Source organism: Arvicola amphibius, chromosome 10 (genome assembly GCF_903992535.2).
Source record: "Arvicola amphibius chromosome 10, mArvAmp1.2, whole genome shotgun sequence".
Taxonomy (NCBI): Eukaryota; Metazoa; Chordata; class Mammalia; order Rodentia; family Cricetidae; genus Arvicola; species Arvicola amphibius.
The window spans coordinates 10,652,152-10,674,924 of record NC_052056.1 but is presented as its reverse complement, the minus strand read 5'-3'; the positions used below and the strand labels follow the sequence as shown (position 1 = coordinate 10,674,924).

At 41.7% G+C, this 22,773-nt stretch overlaps 1 protein-coding gene across 7 annotated transcripts in view; it reads left to right on the top strand.

Annotated features, from left to right (window-relative positions):
* Positions 1–217: 217 nt before the first annotated feature.
* Usp16 (ubiquitin specific peptidase 16) overlaps positions 218–22,773 on the top strand; it is a 28,125-nt gene continuing 5,569 nt past the window's right edge. The window contains exons 1-14 of one of the 7 annotated variants that reach the window (XM_038345041.2): positions 218–776; positions 3,376–3,499; positions 6,624–6,799; positions 9,555–9,658; positions 11,138–11,241; positions 13,372–13,559; positions 14,056–14,151; positions 15,385–15,515; positions 15,986–16,073; positions 16,895–16,973; positions 18,326–18,417; positions 18,916–18,972; positions 20,354–20,527; positions 21,946–22,612. In XM_038345041.2, coding sequence (XP_038200969.1) covers positions 3,439–3,499; positions 6,624–6,799; positions 9,555–9,658; positions 11,138–11,241; positions 13,372–13,559; positions 14,056–14,151; positions 15,385–15,515; positions 15,986–16,073; positions 16,895–16,973; positions 18,326–18,417; positions 18,916–18,972; positions 20,354–20,527; positions 21,946–22,612 — 2,017 coding nt within the window. In that variant the 5' untranslated portion in view covers positions 218–776; positions 3,376–3,438. Of the gene's footprint in view, positions 777–951; positions 1,924–3,375; positions 3,500–6,623; positions 6,800–9,554; positions 9,659–11,137; positions 11,242–13,371; positions 13,560–14,055; positions 14,152–15,384; positions 15,516–15,985; positions 16,074–16,894; positions 16,974–18,325; positions 18,418–18,915; positions 18,973–20,353; positions 20,528–21,945; positions 22,613–22,773 lie in introns of those variants that run through there. The other 6 variants (XM_038345035.2, XM_038345038.2, XM_038345034.2 and 3 more) reach the window with 6 other exon arrangements.

Below are 22,773 nucleotides of genomic sequence, written 5' to 3'. Positions count from 1 at the left end.
TAATCCCTCTTAAGCCTCGGGAGATGGCTTAGTGGGGAAACGGTGTTTGCCACCACACCTGAGGTCGCCCTGGAAGTTACACAATGGCGCAAAGCCAACTCCAGAAAGTTGTCCTTTGACCGGCAGACAGACAGTCATACTCAAAAGAAATACACCTTCTTTATTTGCTAATTATTACTTTTTGTTTTTTCAAGGCAGGGATTTTCTGTGTCCTTTTTCTCTGTGGACCAGGCTAGCCTGTAACTCAGAGATCGTCTCTATGCCTTTGTCTCCTGAGTTCTGGGGTTAGAGCTGTGCGCCTTTACGCCGGGCAAATCCAGTCTTAAAAAAGATTCACTGTTGCTGCTTACCATTTTAATTTGCTCAGGGTGCGGAAAGGCTATTGCAAGGCAATTTACGAGCTCATTTTTAGAAGCGCGAAGGACAGATTTAAGGGAAATGAGAGGCTTCTGCAGGTTGCTCTCGGCCACCCTGCAGAAGCAACGCATTTAAGAGAAGAAACCATCCACCTGACACCGCTCTCTAGGAGGATTTAAACCACCCGACAGTCGATCACCCTCAGCCTCGACGGGCAGTCCGCGCAGGCTCGGAGCCGGGGCGTCGGAAACGCACCCCCGGGCCGAGCCATTTCCCACAAGGCCGCGTTCCGGAAGCCGCGGGTCCTGAAGCGTGACTGGCTCGGTGGGGTAGCTCTCTCTTCGTCACCAGGAGGAAGCCGAGCTGGCTGCCGGCTCCCGGCCCGTCGCCGAAGGCAGTTATGGGGGCCGTGCTCCCGGGTGAGTACGGGCGGCCCCCGCTCGCCCGCCTTCCCGCCCCGCCGCTCTCCGCTCCCCGGCCGGCCGGCCGGCGCCGCGGCGCCATTGGCTGCGGGTGCTGTCAGTCCCCGGGGGCGGCGGGGGACTCGCGGGGCCCGCGTCCCCGGCTTGTGCGGCCAGCCTGCCCCGTGGTCTCCGAGCAGTTGGAGGGGCCGGCGGGCGCCGGGAACCGGGCTGGCTGGGCGGCTGGCCTGCGAGCTCCGGCCAGCGCCCGGTGACAGCATGCGGATTGGAAGCGCGCTCGGCTCTGTCACCTGTGGGTGACAGCCGACGTCCAAACGCGAGAGCCACGTTTCGGGGAGACCTGCTGACGAGGTTCTCCACACGCCTTTGCGGCGGCGCCGCACAGGCAGAGGAAGACCGGGAGGGCAGGGGAGGAGAGCAGCCGGCTTAACATGCGAGGGGACAAGAGGAGTTTTGATTTCAGCGTAGCATGGAGTCGCGAGCGAATGAATGGGTCCAAGAGGCCCATTCTTATCTGAAAACTCACCCGACAGAACATTCATGTTTTATAGCACCCCTTCCCACGACCCGTCAGTTGCCCTCTTAGCTGTCAGAATTTTAATGTGTGCCCTTCAGTAGCATCGACTGACTCCTCGGGTCCACTCCTTGCCCTAATTAAAATTTGCCTTTCAAGTTTGCCTTTGCTGACTCAAAGGAAAAGGCAGGCAGTCCTTCAACCAGATTTTCTGGTGCTGTTTTCACAACTGTAGGCCTTTGACTTAATTGTCTACCTGCGTCCTTCCCACCTGCAGTTGTGCCTTCTTTTTTCAGGCGCTCTTCGTGTTTTGTCATATGTGTGCCTGTTTTTTGAGACAGTCTCAGTCGGTGTGTAACTCTGGCTGGCCAGGAACTTTCTAACCGCCAGCTTTGCCGTAGCAGTGCTGGGTTTAAAGGAGTGTGCCGTCGTGCCCAGGCTCTGGTACTGTGATGTATTAACGTAGGAAGTTTTTCTTGAGGACCCACTATGTACTGACAGTCTGCTGTAGGCATAGAAATACTGCCCAGAATCAGTTCTTTCTCCTCAAGTTCCAGATTGCAAAGAGAAAAACAGCATGTTTAGATTGTAGATTTGAAAAGCAATTTACTGCATGCAGTAGAGAAACAGGTAAAGGAACAAAGGATAATGCGTGTTTTCTTCCTTCTTTCCCTCCGTCCTTCTTCCCTCCTTCCCTCCTTCCCTGTTTCCCTCCCTCCCTCCCTTCCTCCCTCCCTCCCTCCCATGTTTTGTTTTTCGAGACAGGTTTCTCTGTAGCTTTGCAGCCTGTCCTAGAACTTGCTCTGTAGACTAGGCTGGCCTCAAACTCAGAGATCACCTGCCTCTGCCTCCCAAGTGCTGGGATCAAAGGCTGCGGCACCAGGCCTGGCACTAATGCACGTTTTCTTAAAGCTTCATTGAAGTGGAGAGGGAGGATTTGTTAGGATGTGGCCTGAGGGAGAAAGCGTCTTAGGTATCAGGCAGAAGTGGGCCAAGGAAGCACTGAAGAGATGATCTTGGTTGAAAGAGTTGTGCTCTCAGAACCAAAGAATGGAATTGTAGCGGCAGCTCCATTTTTGTTTCGGAATTTCTTCTTTCAGTGAATATCTTCATTTAAAAGATTATTGCGGAAATCAGATATGATGGTTTTGGAAGGGCACTGTCTAATTAGAATACGTTAACTGTTTATATTGATTCATTAACTGTTTATATTGAGGAGTTATGAGTGGCAGGACTGCTAGTGCTTTGGAGCCAAATTAAAAGGGATAAGCCCCAGAGTATGAACTTGGACCTTTAGCTTTTTAATGAGTTCACTAGAGTAACATGATACAAATTGCATTTTTTTGAAGATGAATCTTATTCTAATGTAGTACAGATTAGAGGGGGGTTAGTTTGGAGGTGAGAACTTGGATACTATTTATTTTTCTAAAATAGGACTGTATTTTTACAGCACTACATGCTTTGTGTTCCTTTATTATGTTTTTATATTTATGGCAGAGTCTTATCAATCCCAGGGTGGCGTCAGACTCAGTGTGTAGTAATTGAAGATGACGCTGAATTCTTGACACCCCTGTCTGCACCTTCTGAATACCAGGATCACTGGTGCCTCACTCTACCTGGCTTGTGTGGTGCTGCAGCCTGAGCCAGAGCGCTTTGTGGTGGCGAGCATCCTGTGTGGTGCTGGAGTCAGGTAGATCTCTTGAGTTCGAGGCCAGCCTGGTCTATAGGGCAAGTTCCAGGACAGCCAGGGCTACACACAGAAACCCTGTCACAAAAAAACCAAAAAAATTTATTAAAAGTTTGATGGTAGTTCCTTCCCCTCTGAGGAGTGAATGGGGGGTGGAGCGGGGGATTAGGTGGAATGGATGGGAGGAGGGGAGGAAGTAGGAACTGGGATTGGCATGTGAATGAAAGATGATAGTTTGTTTGAAAATATGTGTGTGTGTGTGTGTGTGTGTGTGTGTGTGTGTGTGTGTGTGTGATGGTGCATCCGTGGTGTTCCTGACTTGTAAGGTGCGATAGGTATGCAAAGCATTAAATGTGGCTTCTAACCATAGAAATCTTTCTTTTGTTTTTGTCAAGCCGGGTTTATCTTGTTCTCTAGATTGTAATTTTGTGTCAGTGAGCCATCCATGAAGTGCCAACATGGGAAAGAAACGAACAAAGGGGAAAAATGTTCCAGCTAAGGCTTCCTCAGAATCTCCAGGTATATTTTACCTTTTGTTGTTAAAGCCTGTTACTATACCTAAATGAATTTTCTGTTAGATTTATTTTTATGTATTCTGTGTAGGCAGAGTTTCTCTGTGTCTCTGTAGCTCTCCCAAATAACCATTCAGAGACTTATTAAATATAAATGCTCGGCCAATAACTCAGACTTCTTACTAAATAACTAAATAACTAAATAACCCATATTTCTTATCTGCATTCTGCCACATTGCTCAATACCTTTTCTCAGTATGACAAATTCTTCTCCTCCTCTCCTTGTCTCCTTCCGACTCTGAGAGACTTCTCTCCTTCACTCCTTTTTTTCCTGCAAATCCTGCCTAACCTCTACCTGTCCAGCTATTGGCCAGTCAACTTCTTTCTTAACCCATATTAAGTCACAGTAACACATATTCACACAGTGTAAAGGAATGTTTCACAGTACTGGGTGTTTTCCTTATATGCATGTCTGCACTGTGTGCATGCAGTGCTTTCAGAGGCCAGAAGAGGCCATCATATTCCCTGTATTAGCTGGTTCTGAGCCACTATGTAGGTGCTAGGACTCAAACCCAAGCCTCTTAGAAGAGTAGCCATTGCTCTTCTGATCATCTCTCCAGCCCCTAGATGATATTTACGTGATGTATATATTATTATGTATTTAGGGTTTTGCTATTTCTTTTAAAATTTTACTGCTTGTAGTCTGTACACCATGTGTGTGCAGTACTTTTAAAGGCCAGAAGAGGGCATCAGAGCCTCTGGAATTGGAGATAGTGGATGCCATGTTTGTAAAGGCCAGAAGAGGGCGTCAGAGCCTCTAGAATTATAGATAGTGGATGCCATGTTTGGTGCTGGGATTGTAACCACAGGGCCTTTCGAAGGGTAACACGTATTCTGAACCACTGACCCGTCTTTCCAACCCTATTTACTTCTTTTTTAAAAAAATTTATGTGTAATAGGTCTTTTTACTGCATGTATGCTTTATGCATCACATCTGGGGAGTGCCTGTGGAGGGCAAAAGAGAGCACTGGATGCTAGGAAGCTGGAGTTAGACATATTTGTGAAGTATCATGTTGCTGCTGGGGTTGGAAACAGGTCCTCTAGATAGGGTTTCTCTGTGTAACAGTCCTGGCTGTCCTGGAACTTGCTTTGTAGACCATGCTGGCCTCAAACTCATTGAAGTCTGCCTGCCTTTGCTTCCCAAGTGCTGGGATTAAAGGAGCGTGCCACCACTGCACAGCTTGCTTGATTAGTTTCTAAGACTCTAGTTTCCATCAAACAATGCAAACCCTTCATCCCAAAGTCCATCATTGACTTGTCCTAACTTGATTTCCATTCACAAGCCAGCTGTCAGTTTTGTATTGTGTATGACTTCACCATTTAGGGAGATAGGATACATTTTAGTCTTTTCAGTTTGCCTTATTTATTAATTTATTTGAGACGGGGTCTTTATATATAGTTTTTGCTGGCCTAGAATTCCATGTATAGACTAGACTGGCCTAAACTTACCAGAACTCTACTGTCTCTGTCTTTTCAGTGCTGGAGTTAAAAGGTGTGCACCCCCAGCCTGATTGCTTTTTACTATTTGATGACATAGTTTTCAGTGTGGTGTATGAGGTGAAAATACCTGACTCCAGATTCTGGCATAGTCATTCAGTAGTTACTTGCTCTTACATACTTAATTTTTTTCATTTGTCATTAGGAATAATAGTGTCTTCCTTCTAGGTAATTATGAGGATTAAATGAGATCAGTATATGTAAAACAGTTTATAGGATATATTTAATCAGTATCAGAGACTTTTGTAGTGTACAGGCGAGCAGGCCTGCTTTTCGTCCTGCCCAGCTTCTACATGGCTAGCTTTACACCCGAAATAACAACACACAAATTGTATTCTTTTAAACACTGCTTGGCCCATTAGCTCTGGCCTCTTACTGGCTAACTCTCACATCTTGATTAACCCATTTCTCTTAATGTGTGTAGCACCACGAGGTGGTGGCTTATCAGGAAAGATCCTAACCTGCATCTGTCTTGGGTCGGAGAATCATGGTGACTGACTCACTTCCCTTCTTCCCAGCATTCTGTTCTATTTACTCCACCCACCTATGTTCTGACCTATCAGGCCAAGCAGCTTTCTTTATTAATTAACCAATGAAAGCAACAGATAGAAGACCCTCCCACATCAGACTTTGATTACTGTAATATCCTTTAGTTCTTGGCCTTATCTACTTCTTGAAATTTTTGTGTCATTAGACTTTCCTTCTGTGTCAGATAGTCAGTTTGGGAAATTCTAATGCTTGCTTTATGTTTCTGCTCCTGATGGAATGAGCTTCCCAAAAAGGAAGAGGTGTGACTTGGTTACTTTTAGGTTCTCAGAGAACTAGGCTAGTGTCTGGTCTGTAATGGGATGTTACAGTATGAGTGAAGAACCTCTTTTCCCTGTCCTTCAAAATTTAAAAAAAAAGATATGAAAATAACCAGACAAATGGAAATGAATTTACAGATGTGATTATATTTAGGGCATCACGGCAAAATTTCTGTCCTTGAGAGATGGCTCAATTGGTTCAGAGTGCCTGCTCTTCAGTCATAAGGACTGGAGTTTGGATTGCAGCACCAATATAATAAATCAGGTCGCCCACAGATGCTCCAAGAGATCAGCACTTCCCTGGCCTCTGGGCTCGCTTTGCATGCACACCCTCCTGTGCACGGTCACACACATACACAGAAAAAAAAAAAAATAAGTCCTAGAAAATCCACTTCAAATTTGTGAAAACTTTTTCTCAGGAGAGTTTGGGTGTAGTTCAGTGGTAGTGTCTCTGTCCACTGTGTGAGGTCCTAGCCCTTCCTGTGTACCACAAAGGAGAAAGGAGATCGGAAAGTGCCGCTCATGGTTGTCATAGTGGTTCCCTTGGGAACCTAGAGCTCAGATGATAGCGCCCGCCCGCCCTGACTTAGCACCACTGCCACTGCTCACAGTCGTGTATATTCAAATGCCCGTCAGGGTGGTGAGTGCTCTGAGAGTCTGAAGCTCAGCTGTAGAGTTAATTTAATGTTGAAACTTGTATACGTTCAGTATTAACAAGAAGGCTAGTTTGATCTTATGTATTGCTCCCCCTCCCCTTTTTTTCCATAGAAACAATGTGCAGACACCTTAGAAAAGGGTTGGAACAAGGTAATTTGAAGAAAGCTTTAGTGAATGTGGAGTGGAATATCTGCCAAGACTGTAAGACTGACAATAAAGTGAAAGATGAGCCCGAGGAAGAAGCGGAAGACCCTTCAGTTTGGCTGTGTCTTAAATGTGGCCACCAGGTACGTTTGAATTCTAATAAACGTGAGATTGTAGGTAGCACTGAGTTTGCTTTAGTAGGTCTTATGTAAAGACAGTCTGGCTGGCTGATGGCAGCGGGCACAGGTTATGATCTCAGGCCAGCTGAATCTGAGACTAAACTTTTTCCTATGTTGGTATTTTGGGAGGGTTCTTTCAGGTACCATGGTTGCAGCAGTGAGGGAGCAGGAATAGGCAGAGAGAGATTAAGAAACAGTCCCAGGAGGGCATTTGTATGTTGAACTCTTGGGATGTGCCCTGAATAGAGGAGAGGGTCTAGGCCTTTGTGCCCATGCAGAACAGGCCCTGGTCCTGGAGAGAAATTATAGTCTTCATCAAGGCAGCTCTGTAGTTGGACCTTCTCTTCAGGAACACCAGCTCTCCAATAACAAGGAGACTTATTATTAATTATAAACAGTAACAGCTTGCTCCCTCTGCATCTCCTTGACCTCTGCCTTTCTTCTCCCCAGCGTTCTCTCTGCCCTGGAAATCCTAGTTATTGGCCGTTTAGCTTTTTATCGAATCACTCAGAATTACATTTCTTCATAGTGTACAAAAAGATTATTTCACAACACAGCTCCCTTCCATTGAGGATAACTCTGGGGTGGGTGGGTTGGGTTGCTACCATCATCAAACTACATTTCAGGCATCTAGAGAGTGAGTACTTTGGTCTTATGGCCTGATCAGGAATCTGGTAGGTACTTCTCTGTAAACAGACTGTTACTTTTGTTTCCTGGCTGCCCAGACCCAAATTATCAACAGAAACTATATTAATTACAGCACTGTTTGGTTGATGGCTCAGGCATATTTCTAGCTAGCTCCTACATCTTAAATTAACCCATTTCTATTAGTCTATGTATTGCCATGTGGCTGTGGTGTTACCTCATTTTCTACATGTCTTGTTTCCTCAGGGGCTGGCTGGTGTCTGACCTGACACTGCCTTCTTTTTCTCTGTCTCTGCTTGGATTTCCCACCTGACTTTACTCTGCTAAATCATTGGCCAAAACAACTATATTCATTAGCCAATAAAAGCAACACATATACAGAAGGACCTCCCACATCACATCTCAATGTCTACTATATATCATCCTGAATTATAGATAGTGGATGATATGGTCATGGTATTAAAGTTCAGACCCTTGGTTATCTGAGACAGAGACTTGATATGTAGCTCTGGCTAGCTTGGAACTCACTTTCCTGGAACTCAGTATGCAGGCCAGGCTTGCCTTGAACTCACAGATCCACCAGCCTTGGCCTTTTCAGTGCTAAGATAAAAGGCCATGCTCAACTGATGGCAAGTCTTTGTTAGGAAACTGGACTCCTGGTCAGTCGTACCATGAAAACCACAAGATGAGACAGACAACCAATTATTTTAATTTTTGTTTGTTTTTGTTTTTTCAAGACAAAGATTTTCTGTGTAGCCCTAGCTATCCTGGAACTTGAACTGTCATAGATAACTTGCCTTTTCCTCCAAGTGCTGGTATCAAAGATGTGCACCTGACTTTTGCTCCATTTTTTAAAATAAAAATATTTTTAAAATAAAAAATTAAGATCTTATTTATTTATTTATTTATTTATTTATGTTTTTTGGGACAAGGTTTCTCTGTGTAGCTTTGGAGCTTGTTCTGACACTCGCTCTGTAGACCAGGCTGGCCACAAACTCACAGAGATCCACCAGCCTCTGCCTCCTGAGGGTGCAGTTAACGGGAGGTGGTGTTAGCACTTTAGAGAACAGCTCACTTTTTTGAGTTGAACAGCACGTAAAAAGACTGTTACATCAAGAACGGTAAGCTGGAAAGTGTGCATGGGACGGAAGCAGCTGAGGAGAAAGAACTTTCTGGTGGCTCTTATGGAGTCCACAGCAGATCTGATGTATGTGGGTTTGATGGAGGGTGTGGGTTAGTGTGGTGGGAACAGAACCAGGGTCTTGTTGCACAAGGTAAACATACTACCCCTGTGTTCATGTGGTGTAATAGGGACAGGAAGAGAACAATTACTTGGAAAGAAGATTAATTTTAGTGCTAAAATGCACTTTTCCTTGAATATCCTCAGTTTCCTGTGGATATTTGAGTTTCAAAAACAACTCTGTAGACTCTACTTTTTTTTTTTTTTTTTTCTGAGACAGGGTTTCTTTGTGTAACAGCCCTAGCTGTCCTCAAACTAGCTCTTGTAGACCAGGCTGACCTTAAACTCACAGAGATCCTCCTGCCTCTGCCTCCTGCTGGAACTAAAGGCATGTGCCACCACCGCCCAGCTGAGTCTACTTTTTAAAAAAGATTTCTTTCTTTATTTATTATGTATACAACATTCTGCCTCCATGTATGCCCGCATGCCAGAAGACAGCGCCAGATCTCATTACAGATGGTTGTGAGCCACCATGTGGTTGCTGGGAATTGAACTCAGGACCTCTGGAAGAGCAGCCAGTGCTCTTAACCACTGAGCCATCTCTCCAGCCCCTACTTTTTTAAAAAAACATATTTATTTATTTTGTGTGCATGCATGTGTGGGCGAGTGAGGGATATAGATCATGCCCTGGTGTGCCAGTGGAGGTCTGAAGACAGCTGGAAGGACTACTTCCCGTAGGTCCTGAGGAATCAAATCCGGGTCTTGCCCATTGAGCCGTCTTCACTAGCCCCTAACTCTTTATTTTTAAGATCATGAGAATGACAAAAGTTCTTGAAGTGCTTCTTTGTAACTGTAGTCCCTGTGGCTTTGAGTCTTGTGATTATGACTCCCTAGGGCTGTGGCAGAGATTCTCAGGAGCAGCATGCCTTGAAGCACTACTCGACACCAAGATCTGAGCCTCACTATCTGGTGCTTAGTTTGGACAACTGGAGCGTCTGGTGAGTTTCAACCCCTGTGCTGATTGACTAGAGATTATTCAAAATACTGGAGAATGAAACTTTTGGGAAATATTTAAAAGCAGAAAAAAGTAAACTGGTATTCATTTGTCTCTTAGTACTGCACAGACACAAAAATAAGTGCATAGAAGACACAGGGATCATTACCCCTTTAAAGATAGGGGCAGCAAGAACAAATTTCAAATAAATGAGAATATAGTAAAAGGATAATTTCCACAAATCTATTGTCAGACCATTATGTTGTATTTCTAAAATTGTAATATTATTAAAACATTTTTATTTCATTGAAAACCATCTTTACAGCATGTATTCACTGAATCTCATTTGTCACTTGTAAAATGCATTAATTTTGTTGGCATAAGTCTGTAGTTTAAATAATACATACAAAAGACTGTGTGTAGTGTATTGCATGCATATGAGTGTGCAAGTCACTTATGTCGAGATCAAATAGCATCTTCTTCTGTTGCTCACCACTTACAGCCTTGAGACAGTCTCTCTCACTGAAACGGGAGGTTGTTGGTTGGTTGGTTGGTTGGTTCATTGGTTGGTTTGACTGGCTAGCCAGGGACAATCCTGGAGTTACAGGCAGGTGCAGGCATACAGGGAATCAAAGCCAGATCCTCAGGCTGTGTAGCAAGTACCCTTATTACACTGAGCCATCTCCCCAGACCAGAAAAGATTTAATGGACCGAGAGTGCAGCTCAGCTGCAGGGCACTTACCCAGAATGCATGAAATCTTGTGTTCCATTCCTAGAACTTCATATGGAGAGAAAAAAAAAAAAAAAAAAAAAAACACCTTTCGGTTTTAATGATGTGCCCTGAATTTTGAATTTCCATGATACTGATGTGTAGTACCATTGTAGTGAATTTTATTACTAAATCAGTCTTAAAAAGAAAAACATGTTTTTAACTATGTCTGTGTAGATTTGGCTCATAAGTGCAGGTACCTGAAGAGTTCAGAACTTAAAGGCTTCCCAGAGCTGGAATTGTAGGTGGTTGTGTGCTGGCCAGCAAGGGTGCTGGGAACCAAACTCGGCTCTTCTGGAAAAGCAGTGCATACTCATAACTCTTGAGCTGTTTCTCCAGCTCTCCGAAATCAGTCTTGTATCTTCAGTTTCTCTCTCCGTTTCTTAGGTTATCATGTTGACGATGTGTTTGTGTTATGTGTGTGTGTACATATGTGAGCACTCTTGTGCAGGCTCAGGCTTGCCACAGTGCATGTGTGGAGGACAGAGGACAGCTTTCAAGAATCAGTTCTCGCATCCATTGGGTTCTGGGGATTGAGCTCAAGTTCTCAGGATTTTGAGGCAAGCACTTTTATCCACTGAGCCATTGCCAGCCCTACTTTCATTATTTTTAGTAGAATAATTGGACAGTTAAACATCTTTGGTTCTCCAGAGTAAATAATTTGTCTCTCCCTCTTATAGTTGTCTGTTGGTCAATTTTCTTCTCTGGTTGTAGGTGTTACAAGTGCGACGAGGAAGTCAAATACTGTAGTTCAAACCGGCTGGGCCAAGTGGTCGATTTTGTTAGAAAACAAGCTGGCACTACAACTCGAAAACCAGGTGAAAGTTTGTTTCCTAATGCATACAGTGACGGTGATTTGTGTAGCTGCTTTTATTTACTCATTCGTTCCTTTATTTTTTATTTGTTTATTATTATTATTATTATTATTATTATTTTTGAGACAGGGTTTCTCTTTGTAGTCCTGGCTGTCCTGGAACTTGCAATGTAGACCAGGCTGGCCTTGATTCTCTTCTCTCTGCCTTTCAAGTACTGGGATTAAAGATGCACCCCAGTGCAGCCAGCCATTCATTTACTTTTTGAGATCACATCTTTCTGTAGATAAAGCTGTCCTTGAGTTTGTGAGGCACCTGTCTCAGCCTTCTGTTTACTGGGATTACTGCTGCATGGCTCCACATCAGTTAATTTGTTACCTTTAGTATTGCACATAGCAGGTAATATTAACTATGATGTGTTTTAAACTGAGAAGCTATTTTTGTTGTTATAATTAAATAGAATGTAAAAATGATGTATTCATATGTGATTAATAGGCCGGACTAAGGTCCTCGGAGGTCAAAGGAAGTAGGCACTGCTCTCATAACTCTGACCCAGACCGTGTGTGAGAGTGTGTATGTGTGTGTGTATAAAAGGAATCATAATATTTTTTCTAGTTTTCTTCTACTGAAAGTAGTTTTTTTTATCCAATATATTCTGATTACCATTTCCCCTCTCCCACTCCCTAACCCCTCTCAGATTCTGTTCACATTTCTTCCCATTCAAATCTACATCCTTTCTCTCTCCTTAGAAAACAAACAGGAATCTAGATGATGATGATAAAATAATAAGGTAAAACACAAACAAGTTGGGAAAGGACAAAACAAACATAAGGAAAACATCCAAAGGAAAATCACAAGAACACATATAGATGCAGAAACACACATGTTCACAGAAATTTCATAGAAACACAAAACTAGAAATCATAATAGATACTCAAAGGACTGTAATGGGAAAAACAAACCCTGATATAGCATTAGGAAACAGAGACTCTCCAAAGAGGCCACTGAATTCATTGTGTTTGTTAGGTGATGGAGGATTCTCATTGGCTAATAAACAAACTGCCTTGGCCAGCCCTTAGGTGGGTGGAGTAGACAGAACAGGAAGAAGGAAGTGAGGTAGATGGCTCAGTCAGATGCCATGCTTCTCCTAAGTGAGATAAATCGCCATGCCTCTGCTCTCTGGGCCAGACTGCCGTGCCTCTCCTCAGGGAGACAGATGCGATGAAGCCAGCCGCCAGGTCAGACATGGTCTGCTGCAAAACTGGGGATAAGATTTGGGGATTGGAATTGGAGGATAGGAAGGAGAGTGAAGATCGCCTACCTCATTTCTTGGCCAGTGTGGGAAGCAGGTTTCCAGGGAATGCTATAGACTTAATTTTACTGTATTTAGTGATACATTTTGTAATAGAAGATTTTCAGTCTATCAGTAAATAACATGAACACACACATACATTGGTTTTTAGGCAGAGGTTGTGTTTTGTTTTGGGGAATGGTCTCTCATACACTAACTAGCCTGAACTTACCTAGGTCCACCTGCCTCTGCCTCCCAAGTGCTGGGATTGAAGGTGTGTGCCACCATGTCGGGCTAGAGGTAACTGACCTTACATGTATTCAAGAATGACACTGCTTTTCACTCGGCAGCAGCTTCCCTTCTGACTTACGTTCCTAGCTCTCTGTGGCATTTTCTAAAGTCAGTTTCTTAGATATTTCTGAGAAGTAAATGAATTGGCACGGTGTACAGCATTTGCTTTAAGTTTATTTTTTAGATACTTGTGTTGACAAGTATCTTTTTCAAGCCAGAATTGTTTATTCATGTCAGAATTTAGTTTTGGTTAGTAGAATTCATTTAAACACATTGTGTTTGCATTCTTGTTTTATGTCCTAATTCTACAAAGTAATATACATAAATGTATAAAGAATATTTATGTTATAAGGGATGATTTTATACCAAAGCATATGCTACTCTTACACTTGTCAAACCAGCTTCTATCCGCAGTTCTGCGTGTTTATCACTTCTGTGAGTTTACCACTACTTACTATAAATATCAGTCAAATCGGTGCTAAAATAAAAAATTCTAGTACAGTGGCATGTGCATATTCTATACTTGCCAAGTCTTCTTTTTCTCCCCTTTAAAGCAGAGAAAGATAATGGACACATTGAACTTGAAAATAAAAAGTTGGAAAAAGAGAGTAAAAATGAACAAGAGCGAGAAAAATCTGAAAACATGGCTAAAGAAAATATTCCCATGGACTCTGCTTCCCAGATAACCATGAAAGGACTCAGTAATTTGGGAAATACTTGTTTCTTCAATGCTGTTATGCAGGTGACAGAGTTCTTTCTCTTCTTCCCTCAGGCTCTGAAACTTAGAGTTGAGTTGTATCCCTCTGCCCCCCCCCCCCCCCCCGTTAATTCCTGCATATTCAAAGTAACACGTGTTTATTGCATGTAATAAACTCTGGTAGCACTGGTGATAGAATGGCGTTTTAAGTAGCCGTGGCCCCTGCTCTCATGAGTCATGAGTTTGGATCAGGAAAACACAGGGCGGCCTGTACAGAAAGAAATACATTGTCAGAATGGTAGCGAGTAGTGATGAGACCGTCGGGATGTGGGAACAGGTATCTCCTTCCCAGTCTTAGCAGGAGGCCATGTCCGTGAACCATGGAGAGCAGGGAGAAGAGCCTGTTGTAGTGGCTCCTTGCCTAGGTAGAGAGATAATAGTCAGTGTTGGTTGTGTTCTGTTTTGGTAGAACAAACTCTTCAATGTTTGAATGACTTGATTATGTAATTAATCGCCCTCTTATTTCCACCCTGCACTGTAGAATTTGTCCCAAACACCAGTGCTTAGAGAACTACTAAAAGAAGTGAAAATGTCTGGAACAATTGTGAAAATAGAGCCACCCGACTTGGCACTTACGGTATGTATTTGATTCGATTGAACTTTATAACTTTTATTTTTGAGACAAGATCTCACTTTGAAGCTCTGTCCTGGAATTTGTTCTGTAGACCAAGCTGGCCTCGAACTCACAGAGATCCATCTGCCTCTGCCTTCTGAGTGCTGGGATTAAAGGCTGCACAACCACCACCCATTTCTAACTCATTTTAAGAAAGGTTCTTGCTACTGGCCTGACAGTCCCTTTGTATCTGACCTAAAATCTGACCTCAAGTCTTGGCAGGCCTTCTGTCTTAGCCTTCCATGTTATGGGGTTGGAGGTATATGCCATCATGCTAAGCCAGATTTTTTTACAATATTTATCTGGGAAGATGTCTCTGTGACAGGCTTGCTGCCAAGTCTGAGGACCTGAGTCCAGTCATTGGGACTGAGAATTCACTCCCCAGATGTTTTTTTCTGACTTCCACACTTGTCACAGCACAGCATGTGTGTCTACTTCTGTGCATGAAATAAATGTCAAAAAATAATAAAATTGTTTTAAGTATCTTCTTTGTAAATGTCCATATTCCAAGTTGTTTTGAGGAATTGAAACTCATTCTGCCTTTTCTCCTTGGTTTTATTTCAATCTAAGATAAACAATTTAGAACTAATTGCTGTTACAAGGACCTTATGTTTGCTTGCTGTGAGCTCACCATGTTCCTTTTGTTTGTTTTCTGTATGTGTGTGTTTTCTACCCTGGTTTGGGAATGTTGATAATTGTGAAGCCCAGGCCTGTACTGGGTTGTTGTTTTTTGTTTTTTTTTTATTGTTGTTAGATGTATTTTGCCTTTGCTTTTTAAATTAATAGGTATTAAGTTCCTGTCCACTTAAAACTAAGATAAAGCTCAATTTTCCTTTAAAATTTTTTTATTATCATTTGTGTGAGGGGTGTGTGTGTGTGTGTGTGTGTGTGTGTGTGTGTGGTATGCCATGTTGTGCATGTGGAGGTCAGAGACTTCATGGAGTGGATTCCTAACTTTCCATCTTCGTGCACGTTCTGGGGATTGAACTCAGGTTGTTAGGCATGCCCAATAAGTACTTTAATCACTGAGCCTTTTTGTTGGCCCAGAGCTGAATTTTTGAACAGGAAGTTTATCTCTTGGTTTATATTTTGGATGTTTACAATGGGCAGCTCCATCAATATCAATTGACTTGTTACATTTTGGGAAAGTAAATGATCGTAATGTTTGAGTGAAATAATTTTTATTCCTATTTTTAGGAACCTTTAGAAGTAAACCTTGAGCCTCCAGGACCTCTGACTTTAGCTATGAGCCAGTTTCTTAATGAGATGCAAGAGAACAGAAGGCGAATTGTAACGCCTAAGGAGCTCTTTTCTCAGGTCTGTAAAAAGTGAGTATCCACTTGGCTGTGCTTTCAGTGAATCAGGAAGATGTTGAGAAAACAGTTTAAGACTGACAGTTTCAGAACCAAGTGAGCAAACACATATTTCATTCCAAGTTAAAGAAGCATGCTTCATGTGGTAATTAAATCTGCCTCGGGTGTTCTTATAGTAGACACAATTTTTTATATATATATAATTTATTTAACTTTATTTCATGTGCGTTGGTGTGAAGGTGTCAGATCCCCTGGGACTGGAGTTACAGACAGTTGTGAGCTGCCATGTGGGTGTTGGAATTGAACCCGGATCCTCTGAAAGAGGAGCCAGTGCTCTTAACCTCTGAGCCATCTCTCCAGCCCCAGTAGACACAAATTTTGAGAAAACTCTGGCACTTACTTGGGATGAAACTCTTCAGACTTTAACTGAGCTTTGTAAAGTGGTAGAGCCATCAGTGCTTCTCTTTCTTGTGTTTTGTCTTCAGAGCAACACGGTTTTCAGGGTACCAGCAACAAGACAGCCAGGAGCTTCTTCGCTACCTACTGGATGGCATGAGAGCGGAAGAACACCAAGTTAGCATACTCTGAGAATCCTGTTGTAATTTCATGGGCTCGCCTACCATTTCCTGCCAGTCACAGAGGCCACTGTGCTTTTAAACACTTACTTACCAGGTTTTCCAGCCAATATGCTTCTTCATTAGAATAAGTGAAGAGGATTAAAATGGTCCTCTTACTTGAGATGTTCTCATTACTCGATGCTCGCAGCAGTGCCGTCTTTAAAGGCTCGCTCCGTTACACTAGAGCCTGGAGAGGCTCAGAGCACTGGGAGTCCTTGTTGCAGCACATTTTCACTTTGCTAAGAGTCTGGGGACGGTTTTTATAACTGGAAACTCTTGTTAATCACCAGTATATGTAATGCATAATTCATTTAATTCTGTACTTATCCCAGGCAACACTGTTTCATATCTTACTGAGGTAGATCATTTTCTTACCCCATAGGCTGGTGTAGAGATGTTCCGTCTTAGTTCAGATCACTGGTGATACAGAGCAGGGCAGGGTGTGTCAGAGCTGGTTCTTGCAGCTGCGCTGTGGCCTCACTAGCACTGTCAGTGTCCTCCTGAGATAGTGGCGTGTTCCGGAAAGCAGGGTTGACTAGGTTGAAGGTCTCAGAATGCTAACACCATACCTGTGTTCAGAAGTTTGCTTTATAGGCTTAATAGGCATAATTTTTCTTAGCTCCTTGAATTAATTTTGATTTATTTGAATTAATTTGTGATTATCTTAGTAAATTTGGGGAGCTACATCTTGATCCTTTCTTGAATTTATTACATATTTTCTAAGGAAAATAACTTTAAAATTTAATAGTATATATATATTCATTTTATTACTTTTAGAGAGTGAGTAAAGGAATTCTTAAAGCATTTGGTAATTCTACTGAAAAATTGGATGAAGATGTAAAAAATAAAGTTAAAGGTAATGTCTGACTTTTTGAACTAAAACACTATAGTTAAATTCTTCTGTACCATAGGACAAGATTATTGGCACATATGTTTGAAAACCTGAATTATTTTAACACAGTTTATCCATGTCACTATGAGTTTTAAAAATTAATTGGTCCTCCCAGTGGTCAATATTTTGGAGAAGTTTAACTTGTGAATATTCTTTTTATGCATTAATATATTGAGACCTATAAAGATAGAATTAAGATAACATCACAATTTTTCAAAAATTGAATTGTGACTAACCATAGCTCAGACAGGCCTAGACCTTCACAGCTCTTTCTGCCTTAACCACTTGAGTGCTGGAATTATGGGCTTGAGCCATCACAATTGGCTTTTTCTGTAGGACTCTGTGATGATGGGATTCTCCTGCAGAGACAGAACTACCTACATGTAGCTACCGAGCACTGGATACAGGGCTGATGAAACACAAGAACTACATTTTGATTTTCATTTAATTTTTGTCAAATGACCATGGAGACTAATGGATACCTCCTTGGCATCCTGTAGAGCCTGGCCAGTAACCAAATAGTGTCTACTGGACCGTCTGTTGTAATACCTCTTGAATAGTGCTTATGCATTTCATGAATTTTGAAAATCAAGTGATGAGATATTAAACTACTCTGACTTTAAACATGTCAAGTATTGCCAGTACTGGAGAAAAACAAAGGGAACATTCTGCCTGATAGTTTGCAGAGTTTGTTTTGTTTTTAATTACAAAAAAGTTGAGTTTTAGAGCTCATAAACCAAGTTACGCATTTTCTTTTCTTTTTCTAAACTGCAGTCTCTTATCTGTTGTAATCAAGTGTTCATGCTGGATGGAACAAGGCAGTGGTCCTAGCAGCTAGCAGAGTCTGAGCCTGTCATTTTACTCACACGATAATAGAAAGTCTTACTGAGCTGTAGCTTGTTCCTTACTAATAAATAGACTTTAGATAAATTTTTTTTTTTATTTGTAACAAGGTTGGGCTGGAGAGATGGCTCTTTGGTTAAGAGTACTGGCTACTCTTTCAGAGGTCCTGAGTTCAATTCCCAGCAACCGCATGGTGGTTCACAACAGTCTGTAATGAGATCTGGCACCCTCCTCTGGCATGCGGGCATACATGGAGGCAGAATGTTGTATACATAAAAAAAACCAAAAAAACCCAAGGTGATTGTGTTAATTATTTGCTCAGCAGTAGAATATAAAGTGCTAATTTCCACAGCTTACAAATGCAACACATAATTATGACTAGTGGAAAGAATGTTTAGGGACAGGACATTAAAATTTAGATAAGTAATTTAAACTCTTCTCAATTTTAAGAAATTGTAATTTTGTTGTTGCAGACTATGAAAAGAAAAAGACAATCCCAAGTTTTGTGGACCGCATCTTTGGTGGCGAACTGACTAGTACAATCATGTGTGACGAATGCAGGACTGTAAGTGGGTGTCATGTGCAGTGGGTTTAGGCATTAACACTCGCTGAGGACAGATGCATCTGATTAAATATGGGGTTGTTGGTTTGTTTTGAGATGAGGTCTTACTGAGTATCCCACATTGGCCAGGAACACGCACACCACAGAATGCATCCTGCCTCAGCTTTCTGAGTGCTGGGATTATAAGTGTGTACCTCCATGCCCAGCCCTTATAGGATATTCGTTATTGATATTTATGATTCTTCACTGGAAATATAGCACCGCTAAAAAAATTACAGTAACTATAAGTTTTCCCCAGTTCAAGGTCCTCAACATTCTGTAATTTTTTTTTAATTTCAAATTTTCTTAATCCTTTGCTTATTAAATCCCACCTTCTACCCTTCATCCTAATAGGTAATGTTTAATGTGAGTGTCTTGCTTTCCAGGATGGGGATAATCTAATAGTAAGATTTAACATGATTTTTTTTCCTTTTCCTTCCATTGCCTCTTTGGTCGGTTAAGGTCTCCTTGGTGCATGAATCTTTCCTTGATTTGTCTCTCCCAGTTTTAGATGATCAGGTAAGACTATTTTATTTTATCAAACAAAATTTATTTACTTATGTGTTTATTTTGCCTTCCTTAGCTTTTATGACGAACACCCTCACACTTTGTAAGGGTGTCTGTATTACCAGCAGCACGTGAAGAAAATTTCCAGGATCTGTTAGAGATGGAATAATTTTTAGGATTTGAAAAAAAATAGACTGTATTCTTTTTGGATTTTCAAGACAGGTTCTCTCTGTAGCTTTGGAGCCTATCCTAGAACTCCCTCTGTAGACTAGGCTGGCCTTTCACTCAGAGATTCTCCTGCCTCTGCCTCCTGAGTGCTGGGATTAGAGGCATAAGGCACCACTGCCTAATGGACTATATTCTTTATTAGAAAGCTGTGTTTACAATTCTTTATAAGTATTAAATTGATTGTATTACCCATAGGGAAGTATTTTTTTTCTGTTTTCACTATTTAAGGCTGATCACAAGTTCCTTGTAGTCTTAATTAGATAAAGAATAAATAGAATTATTATCTTAGTTTTATACTGCATTAATTTGGTTATAAGATAACAAAAGAGCATTGGTATGGTTTCCCATGCCTTTCCTTTAGTCTCAGGTCTGGGGAGTCAGAGACAAGCATATCTCTGAACCCAGGCTGGCCTTTTCTATATAGGGAGTTCTAATAAATGAGTATTGAATAAATTATTCAAGTCAATATAAATTAGGAACCCTTTGCCCTGTTACTTAAATAATTAAAGTCTTACCAACCTAACTTTACTTACTTCCTCTAAGACTATCATTTATGTGCAGAAAAACAAAACAAACAACAACAACAACAAAGGAATTCTATGGTGTGATGCAGAAACCACTTAAAGTACATTTACAAAAGGACATCTATACAACATTCCATGACTTGTGTCCAATACAGTTCATCACATTCATTTCTAATATACTTACCCATGACACTTCTTGCTTGAGATAATGTATATATGTGTTTATCTTCGGGTGCCTTTGAAACGCTGGAGCTGGGGCTCTGGGTGGTCGGAGTCACCTGACACGAGCGCTGCTCCTGACTACGAGCCACCTCTTCAGCCCCTGCTATTGCCCTTTTACCGTTGTGGTTCATGTTTTCTCAGCGTGTGATGAGTGGTAAGGGGGCCTGGAGTGGTGGCTCAGCAGTTGGGAGCACTGGCAGCTCTTCCGAAGGCCTGGGTTCAGTTCCTGTCATCCGCATGCAGTGCGCAACTGGGACTCCAGTTCCAGGGGATCTGGAACTCTTAAGTAGACGTATATGCAGGCAAAACACCAGTGTACATAGAAAAATAAATCTTAAATGATAAGGGAGTAAAGTAAGCTACATGAATTTTCTTTCACCATAATAGTGGTAATGTTTTGTTTTTCTTCATATTTTAAGAGTGGTAAGAAAAACACAAATGATAAGAATGTTAAAAAGACAATGGAGGAAAAAGATAAAGACAGTGAGGAAGAGAAAGATGACAGCTACATGAAAACAAGAAGTGATATGCCTTCAGGAACCAGCAAGCACATACAGAAAAAAGCAAAGAAGCAAGCCAAAAAGCAAGCCAAGGTGCGTAACTACAAGGGAAGTTATGCTTTTTCTTTATTTATTGTGCATTTACTTGTTATTTTTAATTAAAAAGATTTAGTTAACATGCAGAATGGTGGCTCTTAGCACTATATTTTTTGTTTTGTTGAAATTTTATTTATATTATGTGAATGTGTGTTTCGTTTACATGTCTGTGCACCACATGTATGCCTGGTGCCCATACAGGCTAGAAGAGGGCATGAGATTCCCTGGACTGGAGTTATAGATGGTTGTGAGCTGCCCTGAGGATTCTAGGTCTCGAGAAGAGCAGCCTGTGCTCACAGCCACTGGGCCATTTCCTTAGTACCTATGTAGACTTCATTCTTATTTGCCCCTTTCTTCTCCACCTCTCCCCCTATGCAGACAAAAAGGTAAATTCAGTAGGGAAATTTTACTGGCCTTGTGCATATGGCTTCATTGTGTCTTTTTTCCTTCAAGAATTTTCATGTATCCTGTATCCAAAACAAGTTGTCAGTTTGTTGTCTTTTTAGTGAGACTGGTTGGTAATTACAACTCATAGATACATATTCCTGCAGAGTTGTCATAGTTTCTTTCCTATTATTCCAACAATATGACATGAACAAGGCAACTTCAGGTGTTGAAGTTGGCTTAGAGTTTCAGAGGCTTAGAGTCCAGATGGCAGAGGAACAGCTCAGAGTTCACAACATTTTTGTTTCTTGAGACAGGGTTTCTCTGTGTAACAGCCCTGGCTGTCCTGGAATTCACTCTGTAGACCAGGCTGTCCTTGAACTCATGGAGATATTTTTATACCTCTGCCTCTTGAGTGCTGGGATTAAAGGTGTAGATCACCATCGCCTAGCCCAGAGCTCACATCTTGATCTTACAACCATGAAGCAGAGAAAGAGCACTGGGAATGGTGTTGACTTTTGAAACCTCATTGCCTGCCCTCAGTAACACACCTCCTCCCACAAGGTGTGTTACCTCCTAATCCTTCCTCTCTATATGGATCCACCAACTGGTGATCAAATACTGAAACATGTACCTGTGAAGGCCATTTTCATTTAAACCACCAGAGTGTTGTCTGAACCACCACTCTGTCTAATTCTTGACTTCTCAGTTCTAAGTCGCACAACTCATAGCTCACTTCTCAGCAGTACGCATCATCTCTTGTATTGTTACCTCCACAATAGCCCGGTGTTTGGTGAATAGTGATAATTATTGATTTCATTTAAAGAACTTCTTGTTATAATTTATTTGAACTCTGATAGTAAAGGAATTTTAAAATCAGAATTTGAGAGTGAACATTTCTTATGAAATGATTTTTTTTGAAAAGCAACAAAACCTGATGTGGTATCTACTTTCTCTACCTTTCTCTCTTTGCTTCCCTCTCTCTCCTTCTCTCTCACTTTATATATATATATATTATACTTTTTACACAGAACCAACGAAGGCAACAAAAAATTCAAGAGAAAGTTCTTCACTTAAATGATATCTGTACCACTGACCACACTGAAGACAATGAACACGAAGCCGAAATGTCACTTCCGGGAGAAGCGGAAGTGGATATTGAGTCCAACCATGGTTCTCAAGAGGAGGTTTTACATACAGAACTTTATGTTAATGAGAAAGATTTCAATGGCCAAGAGAAAATGATAGAAAGTACAACTGACAGTCAAAATTGTCCAGAGGCACTAGGTGTGAAAAATGTCAACACTGAGTGTGATCTGGGGATTTTGGCATCTGCTACTGAATGTAGTAGGGTTTTAAATGATTCCTTTCTAGAGGAAAGGACCAATGGAGAACTTGACATTACCAGTGGTTTAAAAAACCTTAATTTGAATGCTGCTATTCATCCCGATGAAATAAATATAGAGATTCTGAATGACAGTCATTCTTCTGTGACAAAGGTGTATGAGGTCATGAATGAGGACCCAGAAACTGCCTTCTGCACCCTTGCCAACCGGGAAGCTTTCAGTGCTGATGAGTGTTCAATCCAGCATTTCTTGTATCAGTTCACCCGTAATGAGAAGCTTCAAGATGCAAATAAACTGCTTTGTGAAGTATGTACAAGACGGCAGGGTCGTGGACCAAAGACAAATATAAAAGGTATTTAGAGTTTTTCTTGCTCTAAAAATTGATATTAAAGTGCATATTCTGCAGGGGGAATACTTGTAAACTATGGTCACATCGGGGTTTGGAGAGTTACTAGTGCCCTCTTGCATGTAAATGTCTTAACAGAAGGAAAAACTTTATTGGCATGGCTAGCA